We start from the raw sequence: 21751 nt of genomic DNA, 5'->3' as shown, positions 1-21751 counted from the left end.
AGTGTTTATATTATAATAGAGATGACAAAATCTTTGTAATTATACTTACTTGGTCTGGTGGGGGCAATAGTTAACTAACAAATATAAATATTATTGGTGTGTACACAAGTATAAAGCCCCCATTTCCTCCATTTTCTAAGTTATTTGCTTAGAATAAAATTAATTAATTTTTAGATATTGGTACTCCATTACTTTTTTTCCAAATTAAAACTCTAAAAAAAATATTTAGAAAAACTATTATTTTCTGCAAAAGATGCAATTTTTAGAACGAGTACCTTTGCAATGTTGTATTCTCAGTAAAACTAGGTGGTCCATTCACCAGGTAGAATCCTTCAGATCCTCGCACTAGAAAAGAAAAGTTTTCACTTTAAATTGGAAAAAAGTCTGGAGCTAGCTAATATCTCAGTTTTGAGGCTGATATTTCCTTGTTTATGAATCTTAGAGGAGTAACCAAAATGAGGCTTATATTGGAACCTCAAGAGTGATAACTATTCTATGTCAAATGATTTTCTTTTGATTCTAAAACAAACCTTGACATCAAAATCTCTTTGGTTACTAACAAAAATATCAAACATGCCAAATATCTACTTCTGTAAAAGAAACAGAACAAAAATGAACTGGATACTTTTCTTATCTACACAAGAAATGAAGTGTTCTTACATAAGGCCTGAGCCTACAAGGGGCTGAATGCTCTCAACTCCCATCAATCTTCTAGGAAGCACTTAATACTGGTCTTGTGATTTTGAGTTAACACAAAAGTAGCACAACAACAAACCTGTATAATGGTATCGAAATGATATCTGAATATTCCACAAAGAGAGGATTAAAAGCCAAAACTAAAGATGATGCCAGCAAAAAAATCAGGCTGACATGAGACAGGATTTAACCCATTGTGAAATTTGAGTTTGAAAATTAAACTCTGAATGAAGCAAATAAGAAATAAACATTGGCAGAAAATGGAATGTGAATTCTGCAATGTGCTTTATGCAATGTTGCCTTGTTTCAGCTATTGTAGCCTGTCAATAAATTAAGAAAGACATCTAGATTCACTTCTAAACTACCCATTAGGAAGGACTTTCCAATTAAAAAAAAAAAAATCAGATGGGCTGACTTTCCAAAAAATATTCCAAATTTGTTACTAAAGTCACAAAACAAATGTAAAGTGACCACACTTAAAGAAGTTTGATATCCCATGATAATAGACATGCATAAACATTAATTAAATACTATGTATTTTCATGGGATATTGAAGATAGTTGGGACTTTTTGGTAAGTGTGGCATCTTTACATTGTTTTGTGATTTCAGAAACAAAACTGGACTTGTGATATCCTCATAGCAGTACATAAGAACGGCTGTACTAGGTCAGACTAAAGTCCACCTAGCCCAGTAGCCTCTCTGCCGACAGAGGCCAGCACTGGGTCCCCCAGAGCGGGTGGACCGAAGACAATGATCAAGTGATTTGTCTCGTGCCATCCATCTCCAGCCTCTGACAAACAGAAGCCAGGGACACCATTTCTATCCCCTGGCTAATAGCCTTTGTACATTTTGGCTGATATATTTAATATATTTAATTTATATAAATAGTACATTTTGGATGATATATTTTTTGAGGGATGTAAGCGACTGGTCAACTATCCAATAAGCGTAAGACCATTGGATAGTCAAGTAGTCGCTTCCCCCCACCACCCCACCGCTGTTACCTCTATCAGAGAGAGGCAGGAAGGTGGGGAGCAGCCAGCTTAAAAGCACCACCTCTGTGGGGTGGGGGGGAAGCCCACGGAGCTCTTATACATTCCAAAGGCTGAAGCAGCCACAGCGAGCAAGAGACTGCTTCAGTCCCCGCTGGACTCATGCTCCCTGCAGCATCTCCCCCCTTGCCACTATGAGAGGCAGCGGGGGGAGGGAGGGCCAGAGCTGGTGCTGGGAGGAGCTGGCTTAAAAGCTGGTTCCTCACAACACTGTCTCCGGGGTGCCACCTGCTCCTCCACTGCTGCCTCTATCAGAGGCAGCAAGTGGGAGGGGGAAGCTGCTGCCAAGCAGCTCCTGTTTGCAGCAGTCAGGGCTGGCCATAGATGGAACTGTTGCCGGAGCAGCTGCTGCCTGAGGCCAGCCCTGATTGCCACGAACGGGGCTGGTGCAGGAGCAGCCTCTGTTTGTGGCGGTCAACCTTGTCCACTACGAACAGAGGCTGCTCTGGCACCAGCCCGTTTGCAGCAGACAGAACTGTCTGCTGCAAACAAGGGCTGCTGGACTCAGCACGAGCCAGAACCCAGCAGTCCCAGCTTGCGCTGATCACTGCGCCTCTGCATTTTAAATGTAGTAAGACCCTGGCAGCTCTTATTATATTTAAAATGCAGAGCCACAGCACGGATGGCTTCCGGAGCCGGCCTGAGCCAGGACTTCCTCAGTCCCAGTTTGGGCTGGCTCCTGGAGTTAGGCAGGTCTCTGCCCAGAAATATACACATTGAATAAACTATTGTAGCTCAGTAGAGATACTGACATTAAAAATGCTACATCAATCTCTCTCTCTCTCTTTTAATCCAAGAACAGAAGGGAAAACTGAATTTGATTCTAGGCAAAATAACTTAACAGTTTAGAAGGTGCTCAATTAAAATAATGAATTTAAAGATAGTACTCAAACTAAAGCTAGTCAATATGGGTTTATGGAAAATAAATATTGTCAGACTAATTCATGTTTAGATGCAATTACTGTTACCTACCAGCCCTGTGCTCTTGGGGAGCCAGGGAGTGACACTCATTGAAAACCATCCCCCTCACTCAGGCCTTTGCTAGAATCAAAGACAAAGCAATGAAAAGGCCAGGGAAGACACACCTAAACTGCTTCAGACAAGGGTGATACAATTAAGGAAACACCCCAGCCTCATCTGCATGGAAGACAGAACAGAGAGTCATCTCCATTAGCATACAGAATGGAGACCAGCTCTTCCAAAGCAGGAACCAGACTGAACTATGGGATACCGAAAGCAGAGAAGCACTGACTGATGGGAAATCTCTGCTCCAGATGCTAATGAACGCAGGCCTGCTCACACCCAAATTAGTCATTATCACACCAATTCTACTAATGGCCCTTATTGACATCCAAAACACTGAAATGACCTAGTTGCTTTGTGAGCTCCTTCAAGGAACATCTTCCATAATCACCAGGTGTGATCAGTCTGTATTGTCTGTTTACCCATAAAGAAATCCAGTGTTCTCTTCAAACTATTGTCCTATCCCTATAAAAAAAGCTCCTATCTTTGCCCAAGAAAAACTGTTCTGATACCTAGATTTAAACTGCATCAGTTCCATTGAGACTTCTTCATCTCCTGTCTGATCGTGCTGGGACTCTGCTTGTCTCCTGCCCTCTGGACACCCAGCTCCCATCACCATCTGGCAACCCCAATCAGTGCAAGCTCCTCGGCTTGGTGAGGCATCTCTCTCTCTCCCCCCTCCCTCCTCCAACTACCTCTCTCTGCCTAGCCTCCTGACTCTGCCCTATCTAAACTGTGATATGGTTAGCTATCCCTAACATTTGTAATCAGTTTCAATTTAGATTTAATATTGTAACTGTTAGATGTAATATTATAACTGTTTTGTGTGTTTGGCTCCATATATAATACCTTTAATTGTTAAGCTGATTGCTTCTCTCTTTTGCTCACTCTTCCTCAAGGACTGTTGTTTTGGCTTCCCCATTTGCTCTGCAACAATGCTTCTTGTACCCAAGCTAAAGATTCCTGTAGTGCCCAAAATCCTGTGCGGTTTGCTCATCGTGTGGTTTACCTGCGAATGACTGTGGTGTGAAAGTGGGGACAGGGAAGTGCTGAACCTGGGGGCATATGAGGATGGAAGCTTAAAGTGCTGTTTAATCCAGTCCACTGAGTCCAAAGGCACATGAGGGTGCAGTGTGGCATTGCTGTGAAACCCAGCCAGCTGAGTCCAGGGACATATGAGGGGTCAGTTTATGATTTCTGATTACCCAGTCTTCTCAGGAGTGCTCCCTTAGTGGATGTGAGTGTCTGTGTGCGTTGCTAAGGTGGGAAGAACCTCATCCTGAGGAACCTAGTTCCTAAAGGAGAGCTCCAGTGGGAGGGGGAATTGGCAGCAGGGAGAATTCAGCTCCATAGGAGAGCACAAGTAAGCACAAGCAGCACACTGACCCAGTCCTATAAGAGGAACCCTAGTAAATGAGCATACCCCAGAGTATTGGGCAAATCTGGTAACAGTACTGCCATTTCTGATTAGAAAATTAGAGCTAACAAAATCAACATGGCTTGTATTTAATGGATTAAAAACTAGCCAACAGATCTCAAAATGTAACTGTAAATGGGAGCTCCTATTCAAGCGGGTTGTTTCCACCCGGATTTCACAAGGACCATCTATCAGCCCTATTTAATATGTTTTATTAATAACCTAAAGGAAAACATAAAATCATCACTGATAAAGTTTGCAGATAGTACAAAAATTGTTGGATTAATAAAAAGAGAAAGAGGACAAGTCATTAAAACAGAGTAGTCTGGATCACTTGCTAAGATGAGTGCAAGCAAATAAATGTGTTCTGATATGACTAACTATAATGGGGGGGGGGAACCTTTTTTGGGTTGGTGGCTGCTGGCCCACAGAAAAATTAATTGGGGGCTGCACTAAAGAGAGAAGCAAAAAATCCCCAAAAACCTCATTGGAGCTATGCCGGTGGCCAGCCGGGCCAGCTGCTGATGGTATGCAGCCCCTTCCCCTCCCATGTGCCCCCCCCCACTCCCTCCGAGACCGTCTCTGCCGTGCAGGGTCCCAGTCCAGTGGCACAGCCTCCTCTACCTCCAGGCTGCTTGTTAGTACAGCAGCCGCTGCCGCCACAGCTGAGGGGCCAGGCGGATCCAAGGCAAAACCTGGCGGAGCTTCTCCTAAACCTCCACATCTTCGAGCCCCAGCAAGAGTCACACAGAGCCCGGTTGGAGCACTGCAGGGCAGGGCACGCTCGGGCTTAGCAGGTGCCAGGATTGCAGCAGAGGCCACCTGCGGTGCTATTTTTAGTACCACGGTCCAGGTAGCCACAAGTGGCCCCGGCTCCAGCTGGAGTCAAGCCTTGTGCTGGGAGGTGTAGGAGGGGGCAGGGCAGGAAAAGAAAGGGGAAGGCATCAAGGGGCAGACTGCAGCATAGAGATAAATGCACGAGGGCCAAGAGGAGACAATGAGGAAAAGGGCAGGAGGGGGGAAAGAGAAGGAAGGTGTCAGTGGGGTGGGAAAAGGGAGGGAACAGGGTGATGCTGGGAGAGGAAAGGGGCAATGGGGGCAAGAGAGAGGAAGAGGAGAGGGGAGAAGTGGGTACCAAGAGAAAAGGGATTGAAAAGAGGGGTGGGTACAAGGAAGGCAGGGGATGGAGCAAGTCATGTGTGAGAGCACAGAGGGGCATGAGGGGAACTGGGGCAGAGGGTGGTGAGGGGGTGGTCACCAGGAGGAAGAGGGCAAGGGGGTAGAGACAGTGAGGGAAAGGGGAGGCACAAGGAAGGTGCCAGGGAATTGTGGGGTGAAGCAAAAGGGCAGACACGGGGAGAGGACAGTGACAGAAGAGAGAGAGACAGGGCAGGTGGAGAAGGGAAGGAGGGGTACCTATAGATGATCAGAGTGGGACAGAGTGGACACAGGGGGAAGAGAAGTGCTGGTGCAGGGGTCAAGAGGGATGGGGTCAGGGGTCAAGCCCCCAAAGGTCTGAGAAGGGCAGGAGCCAGGACAGCAGAGGACGGTGAGGGACAGCAGCAGGCACCAGGGGAGCAGATGGGGCAAGAGGAGGGTGGGAGACATGGCAGCAGAGGGAAAAGGGAGAATTTTATAAAATATTAATTAATAACTTGGGGGCCATAGTGGCACACATCCAAACAAGCGCACATTAACTCAATACTGGTGCACAAGACAAAATGCACTCCGCTCATGGAAGGAAAATCTTAGAGAGAACACTTCTCCCAGTCTCTCCTCTCCTCCTCTCCCTCCTCCCAAGTTAATACTATTGGGCTGTGTCTACACTGGCATGAATTTCCGGAAATGCTTAAAACAGAATAGTTTTCGTTATAAGTATTTCTGGAAAAGGAGCGTCTACATTAGCAGGCTGCTTTTCCGGAAAAGCCCTTTTTCCGGAAACGCGTCCGTGGCCAATGTAGATGCGCTTTTCCGGAAAAGAGCCCCGAGTGTCATTTTCGCGATCGGGGCTTTTTTCCGGAAAAGACTACTGGGCTGTCTACACTTGCCCTTTTCCGGAACAGTGTTCCGGAGTAAGGACTTATGCCCGAGCGGGAGCAGAATAGTTTTTCCGGAATAGCGGCTGATTTTGTACAGTAGAGCATTGTTGCTTTTCCGGAAATTCAAGGGCCAGTGTAGACAGCTCGCAGCTTATTCCGGAAAAGCGGCTGATTTTCCAGAATAAGTGGCCCAGTGTAGACACAGCCTTGCAGTATAGTTGCATGTGCAGGGGGTGTTCTGTGGGGGACAAACTTATTCCTATTGGTAGGAGGAGTTCTTAGAGGGGTCACACCCACCTTTTATTTCTGGTCATGTGTCCCTCTTGACCCCGGGAGTACTACCTCCAGGGATGCGACTTCCTGTGGCAGGTGGTGTGGCTAATATGTCCCTAATTTTGCTTCAGAAAATATGGTCACCATGCACATGGGCCAACTTGTGGTGTTCCCTTGGGACCCTCACCGGCTCCAGGTCTGTATCTCCATCCCACCAACAGCAAAGCAGCCCACAGCTCAGACGCATCCCCACGCGCAGGGCACGTGTCCCGCTGGGCACGCGCCAGCGTAGGATCTCTCCGGCAGGGCGGCCTGCACCGACACGGCAGCGTGGTGCCTGGAGGTGCCAGGCTGAAAGGCAGCGTGCGCCTGCCCCACAAGGCAGAGCAAACTGGTCATGGCGGCCACTCACGGGAACGTGCCGAGGGGCCAGGCCAGGCCAGAAAGGGGCGCGTGGGAGCTCAGTGGGAAGCAAGGGCCGGAGGCCGGCGGGAGGGACCGTCCCGCGAGGCAGGCTGAGGAGGGGGGCGGGGAGAGCTCAGCAGAAGAGCGCGCTGCTCGTCCGGGCGCCACCCGCCGCGGCCCTTAGCCGTTGGCACAGAACCCACCTGCCAGCAGCGGCGTGGATAGCGCCATGTTGGAACGGATGCAGAACTTCCCTTTCCGGGTCAAAGGCCCACTCAAGGGCTCGGGAGAATACACGTCGCCCAGATCTCTGGTAGCGGGAACCGCCCCCTTGGCGACGTGGGCTTCTGCGGTCGTGTGGCTGGAGGAAGTGCAACTTCCTGCCTCAGCTGCCCCGCCCGTTGACCCGGAAGCACTGAGGTAGGACGAGCGGGTTGGCGGCTTTGCGAAAGCGGAGGCGCTTTCCCTTCCGGGTGGACGCCGTCCCCCCTCCCCGCTTTGCGCGCTTCCGCTGGGCGGGGCGTTCGCTGAGTGCTTACGCTGGCAGCGGTCTGGGAGCAGCGGGTGGCGCTGGCTGTCTGAGACCCCCCCCCAGCCCGGCACAGAGGCGGCGGTTGCGGCGCGGGGGGAAGATGGTGGCGAAGCAGCGGATCCGGATGGCGAACGAGAAGCACAGCAAGAACATCACCCAGCGAGGCAACGTCGCCAAGACCTCGGTACGGGCCGGCGGGGGGGCCGCTCGCACGCGGCTGGGCTGGGGGGAAACCGCTTTTCTCTCTCCGGGAGCCGGTGGGGGCGGCTCGTGGGGGGGGCAGCGCGAGCCCTCAGGGGTCGGCTTGGCTGGAGGGAGGTGGCCCTGACCCTGCTGCTCTCCCCGCAGAGAAACGCCCCCGAGGAGAAGGCATCCGTGGGGCCCTGGCTCTTGGCGCTATTCATCTTTGTGGTGTGTGGCTCAGGTAAGCGTTGCACGGGGGTCGCCTCATGCTGTGCCCCTTCAGCCCGCCCGGCCTTGGCCTGCCTGTGAGCGGCGGGGCCAGAACAAGCTTCCCCCCTCGGCTGCTGTCTCTCCCGTCACTGGAGAAAGCCCAGCAGGTGACTGTCCTTTCTTGGGACAGGACAGAGATCCTGATTAGTGTGCAGCTCAGATGGGTGTCCCAGGTGGTATCACTTCACTAGCAGGAGTTAGAGGAAACTAATGTGAGAGACTCATCTTGAAAAAATGAAAAAAAGCTACACACACAATTATAGGTTTTCTGTGTGTTTGCTGATCTTAGCAAACATGGTGGCCCTCCAGAAATCATGTAGGTATGTAAATGGGAAAGATATAAAAAATAGGGATGTTCAGTTTAGATTTGAATTGATTATTCATTCAATAGATATACATGCCTCCGCCTTGCTGCAGGGAGCACAAGGCCAGTGGGGAACTCAAGCAGTCCCCTGCTGGACCTGGGCTGTACGTGGCGTTTCAAAGTGGCAGCACCTTATAGAGCTTGAGGGGTCAGCAGGAGAATCCCCCGCTGACACCAGACTCCATGTTGCGCAGCTGCTTTGAAAAGCCATGTGCAGCCCTGGGCCAGCTGGGAGTCTAGTCCCCAGCTGGCCCTGGGCTGTATGTCCTGTTTCAAAGTGGCAGAACCTGGGTTCCACATGGTGCTGTCACTTTGAAGCACCCCCTTCTTTTTCCTCCTCCCTTGCTGCCTCCTCTTGATAGAGGCAGCATGGTGGGGGGGAAGCGACTAGTCAACTATTGTCAACTATCCGATAAGCTTATCGGACAGTCGACTAGTAATTCACATTCCTAATAAAAATATTTAAAAACAGCGTCACCAAGTTAGGTGTATATTTGATAATTATATTAACTTAAGTGAGTACATTAACTGGGAATATCTTGTTGGTGGGCCACCTGTTTTGAGCTTATCCTTAAGCTTGCTTAAAGTATGGCATTCAGCCATGCAACTTGAATTATGTAACGGTCTCCTCTATGAAGTTACAAATTACTTGAAGAAGTATGTTTATGTTCATATTTTTCATTCCTTTATCCTGTAAGTATAGTGCTAAAGCAGAGTAACCAATTTCTATGCCTACTGTTGTTCCTAGTAATATCTATGATTAACTTTTTAGAGTAACTTGTTTTACATTGTATATTAGATAACATTGTGTTTCTTTTTTGATCAGTCTCCTTTGCTGAAAAGTGCCATATAAATGTCAATGTTTAAACCATTAAGAATATACCTTTAAAGGGTTCTCTAGCAGTTTTTTCAAAATTGTTCATTTATTGCATTCCTTCATGAATGTGTGATAGCTAATACGTGGAAGAATCAACAAAGATATGTATGATTTGTTTAAGCTGAATAGAAAGATCATTTCAATTAATCTTTTCTCTTGCAGCTATCTTCCAAATTATTCAGAGTATCAGGATGGGCATGTGAAGGAGCTGACCTTAAACAAGTTGTTTTCATCTTCCTGTGAATTACAATGAACTGTCATTCCTAATGTTTGATACCCTGGTCTAAAAACTTAATTCATGATACTGTCCTGCTCCACAACGACTTTCCGAGTTGGCCATATGTCATTCCACGTTCTTTCACAAGTCATTCCAACTTTTCTATATAATACCATAGTGCCTTGAAAAGCACCACATGTATAAAGCAATAAAATTCTATTGATCTACAATCGTGGACCTACTTATTTAGTGAAGTATAAATTCATGTTTTGTGTAGATATATTACGCTGTACGCAGTGTAAATACCTAGGAACTACTACATCTGTGTAAACACCAATCTTGATCTGTTAACTCTATGTATAAATGGAAGTGGTTTTATTTAAAACTGAGAAGCAAGGATTCTTAGTGGCTGTATTATGAATTTAAAGCACAACTAAGCTGAGTGGCTGCGCTGCATTATATTGCTTATCTAAATGAACCATAGTTTGTGGCTATAGCCTAGTCTTACTATGTAGCAATGCATTAGTGCTCAAATACTTATGGTAAAAGACTTTATTCCATGCCTCTTGCATGACCATCCTCATAAAATAGTAGGTTTTACTTGATCAGACTGACCAGACATGACAAGGCAACATATGCTTCTGGACTACTTTAGGACTAACAAGGGTATAGCAGCTATAAGTGCTGTTGTTAACTGTCGAACTTTTTTGACAGCACTGTATAACTTGGCTGAAAATACTTCTTGAACTACTTTCAATCAATAAAATAGTACCGGGTGATATTTCTGTGCATGTACTCGGAACCATCATACACATGCCATTTACACACCCATGCCATTTTACTCATACACCATAAAATGTGAGAAGTAACATGTTTTCAGATGAACCAAGCTACTGCGTCCAAACCTGCCTTTGTCTCTAGTACTTAAATATTTCCCCTACAAAGACCCCAGTTGCATTCAGATAACCCTAAAAATCAGATTGTGTGTAAGGCTGAAACTGTCTTGGTGATATTATACCTAGTTTATTGTAGAAGTCTCTCAGAAGCATAAGCTGTAATAGCTAGGTCTAACTTAAAGATGAAGCCAGTCTTCCATTATGCACTTCTTTTGGTAAAATAAAGGTCTGTTACTCTCCAGCATTTACTCAAATTTTGTTACATTGAGAATTGACTAGAAAAATAAGCAATGCTACTCATATAGGGATGTGTTGCTAGCCAGCTCGTCCCAGATCCTCATGTTTGAATCCACTTGAAATTAGTGGGCTTATGACACCTTATATTTGAGGATCTGCCCTGTTTAGCCAGACAAGTTATAGTCTGTCTTTGAGAATTGGTATAATTTGTAAATGAAAGCTTGTGTACAATTGCAGTACTATTTTAAATAAATTACTTTTAAAATGTGAATTGTCTCACTTTTAAACTTGTAGGTGCTGAACATTCCAAACTTAATATTCTGGTTTAATGTGAAAACTAGCTCATAATTTTTTCAACTGTAGTTGTCTATACTATGTGCTTTATTGATTAAATAAGCTTTTAAATTGGTGTGCAGATCACTAATGTATAGCACTAAAACGAAATAGGCAATGCCTTACTATATTTGTCAGAATGGATTTAAATATAAATTTCTTTGCATTTTGTTGAACCACAGGGTTTATGCAAGCTTGATTAAACAAGATGTTAAGTTTTGTTCAGTCCAGTGACTTTTCTTTCTGATACTTCACTGTTTAGTAACTGAGTTGGCTGCCTCCAGCCTGCTTTAACAACCACCATAAGAGAGCTTAGAGAAAACATGGAGTAGTTGCTTATTTTTAGTCAGACATGGATAATATTTTTTAACACCTGAACCTTATGGCTGCACTGAACCTCATAACTTGAATAGGAAATAATGAGTTTCTAGATAAGAGTATCACAATTGTCACGCAAGTCCCTTTACACATTATTCCCCTTGGAAAATGGTAATGTCTAGTTTCTGTAAGGCTAAGTATTCTAGTTTTTCTTTAAATTCTTTGAAACTCTTGTCAGATTCATTCCCTGCTGATACCTAGTTTTTGTTGTAAAGCTCCTATGGAGCGGCCTCCCACTCTCTATAGTCCTGCCTCTTCTTCACTGGCGCTTCTAAAGGCGGCTCCCACCTCCCCCACCAGATACAGCAGCATAGGAGTGGGGGTGGTGTGTAACTATGCACATGAAACCAAGCTTATCAGTTAACCAGGTACACGTTCGCATCTCTAGTAACAATTCGATCGTTAACCTGGAAAGGTAACTTATGTAACTTAGTTTTAACAGTGCTTTTGATTAATACTAAACAGCTTTAGATTTAATAAAGTAATAGGAATTGTACTCTAGGCATTAATTTTGCAGAGGCAAGAACTAGCCAGATGAATTCAGTTTCCATCTCATTTCAGTATAATACTCATGCTTAAAAGAGAAATAGGTCTGATCATTAGAAACTATAATAGAAACCCTAACATTACATATAAGGCCAGTTCCTCAGCTGGTGTGAAGTGGCATGGCTCTGCTGAAAGCGATGGTACTATGCAGATTTGTCCAAAAACACCCCTGGGGTTTATAGGATCTTGTGCAAAACAATGATTTTTTCAACAAATGGTCCTGTCTAGACAGAGCTTTTTAATGGCAAAAAACTCTTCCGCAAAAAGCATTTGTGCAAGAGGGCTTTCTCCCAAGCGGGAGCAGCATAGTATTTGCGCAAGAACACTGCACAAGAACACGAACCATCTAATGTAAGATTGTCAAATTCAAGCGGCCAGTGTAGACAGCTGGCAAGTTTTTCCAAAAAAAGCAGCTAAATTCAACCTAAACTTATGCATGGCTGCATCTAGACTGGCAAGTTTTTTTGCAAAAGCAGCTGCTTTTTTGGAAAAACTTGCCAGCTGTCTACACTGGCCGCTTGAATTTGCACAAGAACACGGACCATCTAATGTAAGATTGTCAGTGTTCTTGCGCAAATACTATGCTGCTCCCGCTCCGGAGAAAGCCCTCTTGCACAAATGCTTTTGTGCAAGAGGGCCAGTGTAGACAGCTAAAAACTGTTTTGCACAAAAAAGCCCCAATAGCCCGATCGCCATTTTCGCCTTCTTGCGCAAAACCGCATCTAGATTGGCACGGACGCTTTTCCACAAAAAGTGCTTTTGCGCAAAAGCGTCTGTGCCAATCTAGATGCTCTTTTCTGCAAATGCTTTTAACGGAAAAGTTTTTCCGTTAAAAGCATTTGCGGAAAATCATGCCAGTCTAGACGTAGCCATGGTGTAGACCAGGCCTGAGATAATGCAGGTAAGTACTTCAATTTTTTTTAAACCATGTACTATACTGTTAATGAAAGTCAGTTGACCAGATTATCATGTTTATATCAACTACAGATTGCACCTCTGAAATCCTGGATTGTCTGGTCCAGCAATATCCATGGTACTTCTGGCCAGTTTCAGGGGCTGGGCGGGTGGTGGCAGCGAGCACAGCCCAGCAGTATCAGGGCTGGCATGGTGGGGAAAAACAGACTCAACTGGGGCTGGCAACAGGTGAGCACATCCCTGCCCTGGTGGCAGCAGGGATGGCACAGTGGGGAGTGCAGCCCCACCCAGCTGGAGGCAGCAGGGTCAGTGGGGGCTGGCAGCAGAGTCTCAACCAAACCGACATAGCAGGGAGCATGGTCCTGCCAAAGGCAGCAGGATCATTGCCCTGCAGTGCAGCCCCAGCCAGAGGCAGCATGCTAGGAAACATAGTCCTTGCCCTGGGCAGGAAGCATATCCCCAGCTGGACTGGGGGCAGTGGGGAGGAAGGTGGAACTCCACATGTCTGGAAAACTGTCATTCAGGACCACTCAGGTCCTGGGGCTCTGGACAAGGGAGGTCCCACTTGTAGTGTGGAGATGAAACACCAAATCCTCTTTGCCTTATAAGTGGTCTTGAAGATATCAATGGGAACTGTGGTGAGTAAGTGAAGCAGGATTTGGTCTTATTTTACATCACAAGCCAGAATTAACTTCAGCTTGGCTGCTGTATGAAATAGAATTACATTGTAGTTAATACATAGCCTGGTTTAGGGACAGAGCATAAGTAATCACTCTACCTACTGAACCAATGCCAAGGATAATTCAACATTTTCATTCAACTTTTAGTATTACTCTGCCAATATTTTACTTACTATACAGAATCTGTTGGATAAATCGGCCAGTGAGTTTTTTCTTCAATGCACAGGAAACAAACTTCCTGAAGTGACTAAATAGAATTATTTCAGTTAGACTGTTGGGGAAACCTTTGTATAACTTACACACAGGATGCAGAGTGACGTTATGATGTGACTATCATCCCGCAGGAATTTATATATTTCACTCAATCAGCTATTTGCTCACAGGGAGCAGTCTCAGTATTACACATCCTTCCTGAAAGCAGCTACACACTAGGCGCAAGGCCTCACTATACGCACACTAGTGCCTGTCTACACTGGTGCGATCTTGCGCAAAAGCTTGCGGTCTGTCTACACTGGCCACGAATTGCGCAAGTACACTGACGTTCTAATGTATGAAATCAGGGTTTCTTGCACAAGAACTCTGATGCTCCTGCTCAGGAATAGGCCCTTTTGCGTGACTGTTCTTGCGCAAGAGGCCGGTGTTGCAACAGGCAACATGAATTTCTTGTTCAAGAAAGCCCTATGGTTAAAATGGCCACCAGAGCTTTCTTGTGCAAGAGAGCGTCTACACTGGCAAGGATGTTCTTGCACAAAAGCACATGGCAGTGTAGATGCTCTCTTGTGGAAGAGTTTTTGCACAAGATCTCTTCCACAGAAGAGTTCTTGTGCAACAAGCTGCCCGTGTAGACGTAGCCACATACGAAAAATTTAAACAACAAATAGTCTGGTAGCACTTTAAAGACTAACAAAAACACAAATGGTATCATGAGCTTTCATGGGCACAGATCATGAAGAAGTGGTCTGTGCCCATGAAAACTCATGATACCATCTACGTGTTTTGTTAGTATTTAAAAGTATTACCAGACTATTGGTTGTTTTTTAAGTTTATCCTATACAGAGTAACTCGGCTGCCCCCTGAAGCTTTTCAACAATAAAATAAGTCATTAATATGGAATGACTATGCCTTAACAGATCAACAAACGTATCTCGGTGAAACTCATTAGTAAAAGAAACTGGTTATTCCAGGAAGAGAAGTTGGAGCAATAGAAATTCCACAGCAGACAACAAAGGGAGCCGTATTAGAAGCTGCTATTAAAAACCACACACTCTTGGGACGGTTTGACCAATGAAGCAAAACAAGCTGCAAAGAAGCTAGAAGTGGGCTGTGCCCACGAAAGCTCATGATACCATCTACATGTTTTGTTAGTCTATAAAATGCTACCAGAGGATTTTTTTAAGCTGTAAAGAGTTTGTTACAAGAGCAGGAAAAGAGGGGATCCAACTAACCAAAAAGGACCCTGAGTGGTGAGGATGCTGGCAAATTTTTTCTACAGGCACATTTTGGTTTTCTTTGGATCTATAAATTTCTGCTTTTGCCACAAAAAATGTGGGTGCCTAAAAAGTTACCTTGCAAATATTCTGAATTCCTTACTGTGAGTGTCTCATGTCTCCAGACTGTTAAATAGGAATAGCCAAGGGAATAGAGCTCAAAGAAAAAGAGTGATTAAGCTTCCCAGGGGACGTGAGAAAATAGATTTCAGCACTAATCCTGAGCTTTGGAGCAGCTGGATTGTGAAGTCCCATTTCCAAATAGAGAATAATGAATAGGGAATCTGCACCCCACATGTGAGCATGAGAATCAATTAATGGTCAAGCTCAGTAAATATAGACGCATCCAGAATCCATTCATCATTTGGAACAACAATAGGGACACCCTTATTTTTACCATATACATATATCTGAGATTGGGAGGAGCTCTCACTGAGGGAGTCTTTCCCCAATTGCATGATGGTATCTATTTTTGCATTTAAAAAGGATTGTAGCCAGATTGCAGCTCTGAGACCAAGGCATGTGAGTATATTAAAACAATGTATTTGCAATTCAAAAGTGAAGGAAAGGTAATTCATGAGGTAGGACTCATTGCTTACCCAGGGCTCTGCAATGCTAAACTTTTAAAGCCATATGGTTGCCACACTTAACTTTGAAACTTGCCTCCTTTGTAACAATGCGTAACTATTCTACAAAAAGTGAAGTTAATTAGAAAAAAATTGTTTCACAGGCATGAAGTGAATGCATTGACCAATCCAATGTACTTCTCTGACAGAAAGCTTGACATGAGTAACATGTAGCAGCCTATTCTGCTGTTAAGTTCAGTAATAAGGTACTGAACACCTTAAGACGTGTACTGTTTCCTATACTTCTGCAGAGCTACATAGCACCTCCCTTAAAGAAAAAAAATCATACAAACCTGTTAAGTGCTTCCATTAACAAAAGGAAGCTGAACCACAGAGCTGTGGTTAAGTTATTTTAAAAGCTCTTCTCCCTCCAAGCAATGAAATTGAGACAAAGAGAACACTGCATCCTGCTCAGTTAATTACACAGGGCTCCTAACCAAGGACAGTCAAACTCCACCCCCCATTAAAATGGGAGATTTGCCTCATTAAGGACTGCAAGATTGATTCTTATAGGAATTTACTTTGAGCACAATCCGGATAATATTTTATTCTTAATATTAAAATTTCTTTGCATTTGTCTATTAAATTCAGATTCTTATGTCATCAGAACATAACTTGCTACTGTTTATCAAGGATCTAATCTACACTCACTCAGCAAGCAACTGATCTTTATAGAGATCAAAAAAGACTTTTCCTTTCCTGTCAATAGGTTTTTATAACTGTACCACATGCCAGTCCTTCTAAGCAGACAGGGATACTTCAGTTCTGAAAGCATTACTAGTCAAAACTATATGCAAAAGTACTCACCAACAAGAGTACTGCTCTTCACACTTTGTAAGTGGCATTAAAACTCACAGCAAAAATGTAATAAAGATTAGTGCTGAAAAAGGAAAGCAGTGGTCAAAATAAATTAGCCAAGTACAGTTTGCATACACAATTTGTGAGCTAATACATAGCAAAAGTAGTCTAGCTTTTCTATTATAGTATTCCATAATTTACAGATGATCTCCCAGCAGTTAATTGACAATTACATTTGCTAATAGCTTTTAAACAAAGCTAAATAGCAGTAAAGCCACATGCTTTTATGAACAGAATGTCACTTTTATTTGTTGATTTGGTGGACTTGTCACCTTTCATAAAACAGAATGTTAATTTTAAAATCTTAATGCATATAATGCAAAAAGAAACAAGCCTCTTATCATAAATAAAACAGTTGTAGCTGCATGATGTAGTTCACAGTTTCTCCTGTGGATGGTAGCTTTTTTCCTCTTGATGACTCATGGGGCTTGTCTGAAATACAGCAGCTGAGTTAGAGTAAGTGCCAGGTGCAGCTGCTTTTAAAAGAAGCAGACTTCCATGATTTGATTGTGTGGTTCAGCAATTTTTATTGTGTTGTAAGTTATTAGATTTTATATGCTTAATTTCCTATTAGGCCGGGATATAATCAGACCAAAACAAAAAATCAGAAAACTTTGTGTTGATGGAAGAAAACCACTGACATGCACCAGGCCTCCTGATAATTTACATGAATAGAGCTTTTGGTAAAGGGAATCAGCCATGAATGTTGTCCTGGATCCAACCTAACACTTGTTTTTGGTGAGGACTATCTTCATTTTATAGTTTGGGAAAGTTTGACTGAGAAAGGTTGTGACTTCCTCAAGATGAGAAGTCAATCAAAGTAATCAATACAATCTTGTTTTAGCTCCCAAGTCCCCTGCTCTAACCAGCAAAGAGTAATGGTACACAGTGACAGGGAGACTATAGGTTAGGGATAGTACCTGCAGAGTGTGGTGGAAGAAGGAGTTGGACCTCAATTCATAGGAGAAATTGGATTTACACTCATGTAGGAGGAAAAAGATATAGGGGAGGGCCTGGACATGTGTGGACAACGGGGAAGTATAGTAGTTTTCCAAAGTAGAGTATTAGGAATCATCCACTGTTCCCCCATAAGGAGTGGAGAAGAGATGCCTTTTCTAGATCCTGCAGTCAGGGCTGGCCTTCCCAGGAGGCAAACGAAGGGGGCTGCCTCAAGTGCCAGACTGGGGGCAGCGGGTGGCAAAGGGCACCACTAGGACCCAGAGTGTACAAAATTGTATCTGCTGCTGGTGCATATGTATTCTCTCTGCTCTAGATGCACAGAGATGGTGGAGTGCTGTGCTGGAGGAAGGAGGGCACAAGAGACATAACAGGCAGGCAGGAGAAAAGGTGGCATGGGGACGTCATTTGAGCTCCCCTCCCGTCATTTGGCCCAGGTGCAAAAATGTTGTGGGCCGGCCCTGCCTGCAGTTTCTGATTGCAGTACCTCTACAATACAATTTAGTGTACCACTTCCGGGGGAGGGGAGAATTTATATCTCTTTAACAATTGTATCAACAGTGGCACCCAGTGGCCAGATCAGTTAATCTCAGAAAAAGATGACCATAGTCTTCTACGATAGTGACAAATAAGCCACAATGATTATCTCTTGCAACAGCATTATCTATAACTCTAAATGGACTCACTCCCCACTTCTGATGGCAGAGCAGCAAGATTATCCTGAGAGAAACAGCTGATTTCCTTTATTATCTCTTCAAAAAAAAAAGCCAAAATGTATTAAAGTATTTACATGAATACAACAATCACTATTAGGATCAGCAGGAGAAAGCAATGCCTACATGAAAGTCCATTGCTTTAGATTTTAGCTTTTTTTTAAAATCAGGGTTTCTTGAATCTTTTCCTAATCACCACTTTGTGATCTTCTGATGAAAAGTGCTCCGTAAGAGCTAAATACGGATAATAAAGCAACAATAATAGAGAAGTCTCAAGCACCATCATGCCATCCATTCCAGATAATGAAAATCACCTCCAGATCCAGTCATGATCAGATAGCATCCCCATGGCAATTACACCAATTGCTTAAGTGGAAAAATGAGATTAGGAAAGTATTCACTGCACTCTTTTAATGCAAAATGGCAGTTAGAAACTCAGAGGAGGAGCCAGCACCATGAACTATCAGCAGATGTTCTGTGCATCACAGTTTGGGACTCTGCTTTATTTAACAGGCCTTCTAAAGGGTCATTGCCAACTTGGCTTGACAAATAGTACATCCAAGGCACTATTTCCTGCATGATTCTTTTCATGTATTAGAAAAAGTTCAAATAGGCTTTTTTGGGGTGGGGTGTGGGAGGGGAGAGTTTAAATACACTGTTTGGGCTTACACTGGGATACTCTTATAGGAGGATATTACTGCAGGTGACTTAATCACCATCTTGCAAATGGCAAGCTAATTTCAGTTTTCACTAAACTTGAGACCCCTGTGTTAGTTGTGGAAACAGTTATTTCTAATACTGTTGTGATAGGTGCATGTTTCCTCAGCTCACTATAAGATCGCATGAGGAACTAGGAGGGGTAACTTTCCCTAGAAATATTTAAGTGCCCAGTTGGTCGAGGTGGGCAGAATTTGAGGCTCAGGTGAAAGAAAGAAGTCAGGACAGCAGCTTATGCATTAGGCCAAAGAGTTCTTGGAAAGTAATAAAGAGCTGGGAAGGTACTGTCAAATTCAGGATCTCTCTGTCCTTAAATACGTGACGATGCTGACCTTGGATTGCCAAGCATGATTCAACTATCACAACCCAACTTGAGGACATGATAATTTTGTGACTCTGCAAACTCCATTGGCAAAATGGCTCTGCAGCTGTTCTTAAGTTAAAGAACTCAACTGGGTAATTTTAGTGAATCATAGAACCATTGAGCTGGAAGAGACCTCAGAAGGTTATCAAATCCAGCCCCCTGCTCTAGGCAGGACCAATCCCAACTAAATCAACCCAGCCAGGGCTTTGTCAAGCCAAGACTTAAATACCTCTAGGGATGGAGACTCCACTATTTCCCTAGGTAACCCATTCCAGTGCTTCACCACTCTCCTAGTGAAATAGTTTTTCCTAATATCCAACCTGGACCTCTCCCACCACAATTTGAGACCATTGCTCCTTGTTCTGCCATCTGTCACTACTGTGAACAGCCTTTCTCCATCCTCTTTGGAACCTCCCTTCCGGAAGTTGAAGGCTGCTATCAAATCTCCCCTCACTCTTCGCTTCTGCAGACTAAACAGACCCAACTCCCTCAGCCTCTCCTCATAGGTCATATGCTCCAGCCCCCTAATTATTTTGGTTGCCCTCCTCTGGACCCTATCCAATGTGTCCACATCCTTTTTGTAGTGGGGGGCCCAGAACTGGACACAATACTACAGATCTGGCCTCACCAGAGCCGAATCAAATGTTACCTACTAATGGTATAATCATATGCACAGGAAAACTTAATTTTCTCCATTGGCAAGTGCTAAATTCTCTTCCCCCTTTTTATATCAGTCACACATCTGTTCTTTTTTGGGCTTATCTATATCACTGTGGTACATCCATCTACCTTATGCAACTTCAGTTATGCGAATAACATAACTGAAGAAGGTGACATTATTGACTCCACTTACCAACGTGATCACACTGTGCTGTGTCAGTGGAAGAGTTTTTCCTGTTGGCTTCTTTTATGCTTCTCGGGGAGGTGGAGTACATAAATTAATGTATTCCCAAAGTGCTCTCCCATTGATTTAGCATGTCTTCACTAGACCCAACAAATCAACACTTGCTGCATCAAGTGCAACTGTGCCAATCTACTGGCAAGTGTAGACATACCCAGTCTTATCCTAACCAGTTTTTATTTACTCTCTGATTCCCTTATTTCTAGTAAAAGGTCACTCTGGGCAGGTGTCAGAAAGGGGACCTTTACACTCTCCCTCTCCCCCAGGAAGTCTCAGGAATAAGAACTCACATTTCAGTTTTCCACAGAAAGCAGTCCTTCAAGAAAAGATTATGTTGACAGGCACTGCTACTTGCAGAAATATTACCCGTGGCCTAGCTCCTGTGTTCAGAAGTCCCTGAAAAGATGAACTTTCTTGTGCCGAATCATTGTCCATGCTCATTTAAAAAGAGGAAAATGAATTTTGCTGAATTAAAAATCTCGTCATTTTTTTCTCAGAAAATTGCAACAAACTTGGTCTGGAAGGGGAGAGGGAAGTGAGCCAAGGAAACTGTTTTGTTTTGTTTTATTTTGTTTTTTGTGGGGGGGAGGGACAGTCCAGTATAGGCAGCTATGGGGAATGCTGGTATGTGCTGCAGAACGCACAATTCGTAGGGGATTTCAAACCAGTAGATGCAACAACTGACTTTCCTTGAAGATCCTGATAGACAAACAAAGGACTGATGGGCATATTCAAAGATGGATTTAATTAATGAGTTAATCTGCTGGTAAAACAAATTACAGTGTCCCAGCTACAATCTGAAACAGAGACCGGATCAGAAAGAAACAAGAAGGCTGAATGGAAACTGACAAAGATGTGAAGGGGAGGAAATGGGGGTAGTTACAAAGAGAGATGGCTAGGGTCAAAATTGTGAAACCACTTTTTTCCTACTTGTGTAAATACAGTGTCTTAAATGCCCTAGGCTAATCTGCTGCATTCAGATTTAAGATTTCTGCCAGCAGGTGGAGATACATTATAAGCAAGTTATTTCCCCTGCCTACCAGCAAAACTATTCCCTAAATACTGTAGCATATTTTTGTGAGAAAGGAAAGGGAGGAATTTAGAAAGGTACCGACTAACCCTAGTTCTTTGTGGACTCCCTCTAATCTTATTGTTAAATCACACAAACAATTTTTTAAATCAGGAATATTTAAAAGTACATGGACCTTAATCCAGAGATACTAGTCATAGACAGTTTCTCTCAAAAGCAGGCCATAGTATATAGTAGGGTTGCCAGGTGTCCAGTTTTGCACCGGACGGTCCAGTATTTGAGCTTTCTGTTCGGGAAACAAATTGAGAAAATATAGATGAGAAAATATAAATGAATAAGATGTAATGTAAATTGTGATGTAATGTCAAGTGTGTCCAGTATTTTTGTGGAAGCCACCTGGCAACCCTAGTATCTAGATCCCTCAAGGTGGATTTAGTCTTATTATTTATTCTTGTTACTATAGCACCTTGAAAACCTAATCATGGACTAGGACATTTGTTTTTAACCTTTCAGTGTAGAGAGCTGTCTGTCCTATGGATCCTGTTCTGATGCTCCTCTCTGTAATATCTGAGCCTCTCCCAGATCAAGAGAATGGCATAGTAAAGTCCCTACAGCTAGATACTGTGGCTACATCTACACTGCCGGTTTTGCTGGCAGTGAGTATGCAAACAAGGTGCAGATTAGCATATTGAAGTGCCTCATTTGCATAATTTATGCAAGCCTTTTTTGCGGGGGGGGGGGGAGTAGTGTGGACGTTTCTTTTT

General features: G+C 43.9%; 2 protein-coding genes across 3 annotated transcripts in view; one reads left to right on the top strand and one right to left on the bottom strand.

The window, feature by feature from the left end:
* The window catches only part of EIF2A (eukaryotic translation initiation factor 2A), a 39322-nt gene extending 32048 nt beyond the window's left edge, over nucleotides 1-7274 (bottom strand). The window contains exons 1-2 of one of the 2 annotated variants that reach the window (XM_006115938.4): nucleotides 7110-7274; nucleotides 276-345 (exon numbers count right to left, since the gene is read on the bottom strand). In XM_006115938.4, the coding sequence (XP_006116000.1) occupies nucleotides 276-345; nucleotides 7110-7137 (98 nt within the window). In that variant the 5' untranslated portion in view covers nucleotides 7138-7274. The remainder of the gene's footprint in view (nucleotides 1-275; nucleotides 346-7109) is intronic. The other variant, XM_025181160.2, reaches the window with a different exon arrangement.
* A 120-nt stretch (nucleotides 7275-7394) lies between these two features.
* LOC106731492 (stress-associated endoplasmic reticulum protein 1) lies at nucleotides 7395-10753 on the top strand. Its single transcript, XM_075937715.1, has 3 exons — nucleotides 7395-7622; nucleotides 7787-7862; nucleotides 9295-10753. The coding sequence occupies exons 1-3, from the start codon at nucleotides 7539-7541 to the stop codon at nucleotides 9333-9335; spliced, it is 201 nt and encodes a 66-aa protein (XP_075793830.1). The 5' UTR covers nucleotides 7395-7538; the 3' UTR covers nucleotides 9336-10753.
* The last annotated feature ends 10998 nt before the right edge of the window (nucleotides 10754-21751 follow it).

Source organism: Pelodiscus sinensis, chromosome 10, assembly GCF_049634645.1.
Source record: "Pelodiscus sinensis isolate JC-2024 chromosome 10, ASM4963464v1, whole genome shotgun sequence".
NCBI classification, from domain to species: Eukaryota; Metazoa; Chordata; order Testudines; family Trionychidae; genus Pelodiscus; species Pelodiscus sinensis.
This window is presented reverse-complemented; position numbering and strand designations above follow the sequence as displayed.